We start from the raw sequence: 7401 nt of genomic DNA, 5'->3' as shown, positions 1-7401 counted from the left end.
CCTGGGTTTGTTTCCTGGCACAGTCTCTTTTATCTATATTTTGTATAGGCATGTCTTATGAAGCGTATCGTATCTTTTAATCTCTCATACAAAGACATGAAAGAAGCAGTGACTGTAAATTAGAACTACAAAAATACAAATCAGAAATACAAATTTGCAATGATGTGATTAACCTTTGAAACGAGCTGTAAACTCAGCATCTCTTAATGTCTTCTCTTGTCAAGATAGGACAGTCTGCTGCAGAACATGCACAAGCCAAGTGAAAATTACTGGGCTCAGGAAGGATATCAGGGTAAACAGTAGGTTAAACCAAATAGCCTAATAATCCCTACTGGGGATAAATTATCTAGAAAAGTCATATGCAAAAGTATCGTTTGCTTCTTGTGTTACATTATTATTAGATATAATTACGCATCCATTCATTTTATGGAAGCATCTTTAATCAGAATTTGCCGTATGAATTTCTCATTAAGCTGACATGCATATTCCAAGGGCTACATTTTGGTATTTAACTACAGGCAGAAAAGGAGGACACCTGTCTCAAGACTGGCAGGAAATGGTCAAGGAGGCATACTTCTGTTCAAGGCAGGGCAGCAGCTTGTGCCAAACTCTTAAAATCAAGAAGCACATCCTCTGCCAATTCCCCCGTGACACTGGCCAGGACATATATGAAGTAAGATTGAGCAGAACAGTATCTTTTGAATCTCCAGACTACAAACATTTTCTATTTGCTTTTGCTGTTCTCACGCATTTTCATGTTGAATGGGCCTTGAGTTCAGTGTTTGTTACCGAGAAATGTATCTGGATATTACATATTAATAAAGAAAATGTTCCCGAATTTTCTACTGGAATCTTCGTCTCTCAAAGGGGCCTGTGAGGTACATACTGTTCCATGGAGCTAATACATACCTAGAGGACTGTTTTTCTTCCTGTGATCGTCTAGAAAAAATACGCTTAAACTCTCATTGCACTTTTTCACTGGTTCAGTTCATAGCTGTAGACTGGAGCTATGGATACAAAATATTAGCTGTTAAACTGTCAAAACTTGTTGTAATAAGCAGCAGCAGCCATTACTTGAGGGACATTTAAGCAGGGTTTATTGAATACTTTTAAGGCATACAAAAGGATCTTTTCAAAGGAAAGGGATTTTTTTGGTTATATTTTATAATTTTACATGATACTGGAAAAATCAAACTGAAACATGTCACATAGAATAAAACTCCTAATTAGGGCTCAACTGGCATTTCTGGTGATCCACCATCTCCTAAAATACAAGTCTGTTCACAGAATTTCGTTGGTATGAAATCTCTTCTTCTACCTTTGGCCGTGCTATTGGATATGCTAACTAATTGTGGCAGAAAAAGTCAAATACAGGGCAGCAAGGGTAGCTAAGTGTACAGTATGTTCCCTGTACAACTCAGGGCGTTGTATAGTGCGCTCTGAAGCTAGCTGCATTTTCAGAGCAGAATTTTAGATACCAATGTATATGTGCTGTCTTGGTCTAACACAGTCTTGATCCAGAGCTTAGGATTTAACTCTAGAAATTTCTTATTTATGACAGACTATATCCTGTCCCTATTTATGCCACTTAAATGTTAGGTTTTAACATGTTTCTGAGAAAGTTAGCACACAGAGTCAAAAGTTTGGCAAGTCCTGAAGAAATTTGTATTTGCCTGGTGGTTTAGAACTGGTCTATCTTCATGTGCACTTATAGAAAAAGTTGACTGTGTTTAACTTTTTCAGCAAGATGTGTTCTTGAGCAGACACCCTTTGACAACAATGGCTGGGAGTATTTGGACCATTTGGGTAATCCCTCACTTCCTGAGGAGTCTGACTGAGTGCGTGGCTAGGGGTACAGATACTGGCCCCTGGCCTGAACAACGATTAATGGAGTATTTGTGACATAGATACTAGAGAATGATAATATTTTAAAGGTACAGGCGTAGATATCAAAAAGGAAAAAAAAAAGATTAAATATGACTTTAAAGCTCTACGCGAGATAATGATCAAAATGCTTCTATCATCTCCTTACCTGTGTCATTTTTAATTTTTTTTTTCTCTCCATTTTTGTCTGTCATGATGATCTTTGTTTCTAATTCCTTGCAGACATCTCAGTCAGTCTGTTAGCAGTAGTCGTCAGCTTCTGTGGGCTCGCCTTGCTGGTAGTCTCGCTTTTTGTCTTTTGGAAGTTGTGTTGGCCCTGCTGGAGAAGCAAACCTCTCACTTCCAATGCCAGTAATGTCCCTCAGAGCAACTCCAGTGCTCCTACGGAGGTGTTTGAGACCAGTGAGAAAAAGGAAGTTAAAGAAAATGGGAAACCTACAACAAAGGTACTTGAAGCTGCGTTGAAAATTAGCCACACTTCACCTGATATAGGCATGTCTTATGAAGCGTATCGTATCTTTTAATCTCTCATACAAAGACATGAAAGAAGCAGTGACTGTAAATTAGAACTACAAAAATACAAATCAGAAATACAAATTTGCAATGATGTGATTAACCTTTGAAACGAGCTGTAAACTCAGCATCTCTTAATGTCTTCTCTTGTCAAGATAGGACAGTCTGCTGCAGAACATGCACAAGCCAAGTGAAAATTACTGGGCTCAGGAAGGATATCAGGGTAAACAGTAGGTTAAACCAAATAGCCTAATAATCCCTACTGGGGATAAATTATCTAGAAAAGTCATATGCAAAAGTATCGTTTGCTTCTTGTGTTACATTATTATTAGATATAATTACGCATCCATTCATTTTATGGAAGCATCTTTAATCAGAATTTGCCGTATGAATTTCTCATTAAGCTGACATGCATATTCCAAGGGCTACATTTTGGTATTTAACTACAGGCAGAAAAGGAGGACACCTGTCTCAAGACTGGCAGGAAATGGTCAAGGAGGCATACTTCTGTTCAAGGCAGGGCAGCAGCTTGTGCCAAACTCTTAAAATCAAGAAGCACATCCTCTGCCAATTCCCCCGTGACACTGGCCAGGACATATATGAAGTAAGATTGAGCAGAACAGTATCTTTTGAATCTCCAGACTACAAACATTTTCTATTTGCTTTTGCTGTTCTCACGCATTTTCATGTTGAATGGGCCTTGAGTTCAGTGTTTGTTACCGAGAAATGTATCTGGATATTACATATTAATAAAGAAAATGTTCCCGAATTTTCTACTGGAATCTTCGTCTCTCAAAGGGGCCTGTGAGGTACATACTGTTCCATGGAGCTAATACATACCTAGAGGACTGTTTTTCTTCCTGTGATCGTCTAGAAAAAATACGCTTAAACTCTCATTGCACTTTTTCACTGGTTCAGTTCATAGCTGTAGACTGGAGCTATGGATACAAAATATTAGCTGTTAAACTGTCAAAACTTGTTGTAATAAGCAGCAGCAGCCATTACTTGAGGGACATTTAAGCAGGGTTTATTGAATACTTTTAAGGCATACAAAAGGATCTTTTCAAAGGAAAGGGATTTTTTTGGTTATATTTTCTAATTTTACATGATACTGGAAAAATCAAACTGAAACATGTCACATAGAATAAAACTCCTAATTAGGGCTCAACTGGCATTTCTGGTGATCCACCATCTCCTAAAATACAAGTCTGTTCACAGAATTTCGTTGGTATGAAATCTCTTCTTCTACCTTTGGCCGTGCTATTGGATATGCTAACTAATTGTGGCAGAAAAAGTCAAATACAGGGCAGCAAGGGTAGCTAAGTGTACAGTATGTTCCCTGTACAACTCAGGGCGTTGTATAGTGCGCTCTGAAGCTAGCTGCATTTTCAGAGCAGAATTTTAGATACCAATGTATATGTGCTGTCTTGGTCTAACACAGTCTTGATCCAGAGCTTAGGATTTAACTCTAGAAATTTCTTATTTATGACAGACTATATCCTGTCCCTATTTATGCCACTTAAATGTTAGGTTTTAACATGTTTCTGAGAAAGTTAGCACACAGAGTCAAAAGTTTGGCAAGTCCTGAAGAAATTTGTATTTGCCTGGTGGTTTAGAACTGGTCTATCTTCATGTGCACTTATAGAAAAAGTTGACTGTGTTTAACTTTTTCAGCAAGATGTGTTCTTGAGCAGACACCCTTTGACAACAATGGCTGGGAGTATTTGGACCATTTGGGTAATCCCTCACTTCCTGAGGAGTCTGACTGAGTGCGTGGCTAGGGGTACAGATACTGGCCCCTGGCCTGAACAACGATTAATGGAGTATTTGTGACATAGATACTAGAGAATGATAATATTTTAAAGGTACAGGCGTAGATATCAAAAAGGAAAAAAAAAAAGATTAAATATGACTTTAAAGCTCTACGCGAGATAATGATCAAAATGCTTCTATCATCTCCTTACCTGTGCCATTTTTAATTTTTTTTTTCTCTCCATGTTTGTCTGTCATGATGATCTTTGTTTCTAATTCCTTGCAGACATCTCAGTCAGTCTGTTAGCAGTAGTCGTCAGCTTCTGTGGGCTCGCCTTGCTGGTAGTCTCGCTTTTTGTCTTTTGGAAGTTGTGTTGGCCCTGCTGGAGAAGCAAACCTCTCACTTCCAATGCCAGTAATGTCCCTCAGAGCAACTCCAGTGCTCCTACGGAGGTGTTTGAGACCAGTGAGAAAAAGGAAGTTAAAGAAAATGGGAAACCTACAACAAAGGTACTTGAAGCTGCGTTGAAAATTAGCCACACTTCACCTGATATACCAGCAGAGGTCCAGAACGCACTGAAAGAACATCTGATCAGACATGCACGCATGCAGAGGCAGATCACTGAGCCCACATCGTCATCAAGGTAAGTCAGGGGCACTCGCGTTTGTGGCACGTTTCCTGGGAACAGGTAGAGCCAGGACACGCTGCTGAAAATTCCCAGGATCCTGGATTATTCACTGACTTCTTAGCAGTTATGGGTGAAACAGCAGTCACGTGAAGGCGAAGCCTCAGTGTCCTTTGAACAGAATATTCTGAAACGTATGGTGTACCTTCAGTTACGTCACTATTTTAACATATGAAGATCAAATCTATGTCTTCTACTACTTTGTAAAGACATATGTTACTACTTTAAGCATTTCCATTTTAGGTTTTGTGTATAGGAAAATCTCTTTCAGTGTTATTTTTTGAAATTACTGCAAGTCTGGCTTTTCACAGAGATATTTTTATAGATACAGCAGTTGCTTTTGCAGATGAAAGTTTCCCTCTCCACTAAATAAATGACAGATTTGTTGTTGATGGCACATTTCTTTAAGACGTGGTTTGCCACTTACAAAGGAATTAAAATCCCAGTCTAAGAATGTAGAACCTTATAGACTGATCTTAAAGCAGTACAGATTTTATATAGATCCTTAAATAAATGACAAGCATGTAGTATTGCTGAAATTATTTCTTTTGTGATAAAGTGAAGGACACAAAGTTTTATTTTCCCTCAGGAACTGCTTTATATTGAAAAGTAGTGAAGACGTGTGTAGTGACCTATAGTTCCAACCGAGGTTTTCTTCAAATGCTGTCAGCAAATTTAATGCACGGAAAACAAACAGTGAACCGCAAAGATCTCTTTCTATATCAGGAAAAAAAAAAAAAAAAAAAAAAAGGGGGAGCGGAATGTTTTATAAACAAAGAATAGGAAAATGAAGGCTAAAGGAGGCACCTGAAGTGTTGCATAATGACATAAGTAAGAATACAAATACTGTGTAGGAAGTAGCTTTCCCTCAATAAAACATTTGCTAAATGAACACATGCTACCAAAGCAAAAAAAAAAAAAAAGCTCACATTCACAATAATCGTTGGAAGCACAAGATTAGAGAAGACACGTGCTTTACATTTAGTGGGCACATACTTTGCTGGCCTTCTGTGAGTCCCTAAGACAGCGTTTTGCCAGCTCAGTGCGCTCATTGCGGTGGTGAGTGCTGAAGTCCTCTTTCCCAGCTATTCCAACAGCGTGGAACAGCCAACAGGCAACCACAGGAGGCTCACAAAAATGAGAGTGGTCCAGCCACAGGAGGTCTAACTGACTTTAGCAGCTGGACCGTCTCCTGGATCATGAGACTGTACAGCTGGCTTTAAGCCACATTGCCCTGGCTATGCCTGGCTCCAGCTACTGTATCTATCTGCTAAGAGAGGGAGCAGCACAGTATCCAACCCTGAGGAACATTTCCAGAATACTGGGAAGACAACTTTGAAATTGTAACTGTTATACTAAACACAGAGGGACCAAAATTGATACAGCTTAGCATGACAAGGACATTATACAACTCGCTATTACCTAATAGGGTATTAATTGGAAGAGTTTTATCTATCGTGTACCAACAGGTAAATCTGTAGGTGGTCAGACTGACTTCCTGAACAGACAGAAGAAAGAGCTGGCTGGCAAATGGGCTTGAATAGTCCCTGTGGTACTATAGGGGAAGAAAGAAGTTCCAGGGACGTGATCCAGAGCTACTTCAGGCTGTGAAAGTATTCCCACAGACCTCTAGAGTGATTTGGACTGGGGTCTAAATGCATATAAAATATCCGTGAAGCCAAGGACAGTTTTACAAAATTAAAACCTGCCATCGACCCTACTCTTTCTGCACATGTTGGTAACTTTGTAAGGGAGCTTTTTCTTTTTATCGTCTCTAGATTATCAGGGTTACATCTCTCCTGAGAGGGACAGTTCTTTTGCTTTGAGTAACGCTGGTTGTCCCACCTTAGCCAGTTCATGCAGGGTATTTGGAGACATCACCTTTCTTTACAGTTTGCTGAAAAACTCTGCACTCTTGCTACAAAACATGTTTAGAATGAGATGTGTCTTAAAAATCACCCAGAAATGGTCCTTTCTGCATTTGTAAATACATTTTTTCTATACACCTGCCTGCCTTAAGTGAGTCTTAACCTTCCCACAGCCCATAATAATTATTGCTGCCAAGAATATAATATATGAGATGAAGGCTGGCCATTTAGACCAGCTTTCTGGATTACTCCTTCTCCTTTGTGTCACAGAATATTGGATCACAAAATGACTAAAAACTGTCTCTGGTGTCCTTCACTGGGGACCTCTAAATAAAGCGGAGCCATTAGCAGACACAGAGGTAGCATAGCTTTCTCTTGCACCGTCTTTGACACAGCACTGCTTCGTTGTACTCAGGAGACCTGAGTGACCCAAATGAACCATCTTCTAACTGTATTCAGTTGACAAAGGATCTAAAAGAAATGTTTGCTGTCTGGATTGTCTCCTCAACACTGATCTCACCTGAGCTGGGGCAAAGAAAAGGGTTGTTACCAGTTCTGTGATAGATTCTTGCAGCCATCAGCTCTTAATAAAAGAAATAGAATCATATTAAGTCATTGTAATTGAAGCATGAGGATTTTAAGAAGCCATTCAGAGCAATAATAAAATGTGCCTGATCACTTTTTATAGACTGTACATT

The 7401-nt window shown here is 39.3% G+C and overlaps 1 protein-coding gene across 1 annotated transcript in view; it reads left to right on the top strand.

The window, feature by feature from the left end:
• The first annotated feature begins 246 nt into the window (after positions 1-246).
• Positions 247-7401, top strand: part of SYT10 (synaptotagmin X) — a 27153-nt gene continuing 19998 nt past the window's right edge. Inside the window, exons 1-6 of the mRNA XM_009333037.1 lie at positions 247-292; positions 1744-1806; positions 2107-2330; positions 2557-2620; positions 4072-4134; positions 4436-4793. Of these exons, the coding sequence (XP_009331312.1) occupies positions 247-292; positions 1744-1806; positions 2107-2330; positions 2557-2620; positions 4072-4134; positions 4436-4793 (818 nt within the window). The remainder of the gene's footprint in view (positions 293-1743; positions 1807-2106; positions 2331-2556; positions 2621-4071; positions 4135-4435; positions 4794-7401) is intronic.

The sequence above is a fragment of the Pygoscelis adeliae genome, unplaced genomic scaffold (genome assembly GCF_000699105.1).
Source record: "Pygoscelis adeliae isolate BGI_AS28 unplaced genomic scaffold, ASM69910v1 Scaffold38, whole genome shotgun sequence".
Classification (NCBI taxonomy): Eukaryota; Metazoa; Chordata; class Aves; order Sphenisciformes; family Spheniscidae; genus Pygoscelis; species Pygoscelis adeliae.
The sequence above is the reverse complement of the archived record's forward strand: the minus strand, read 5'-3'. Positions and strand labels throughout refer to the sequence as shown.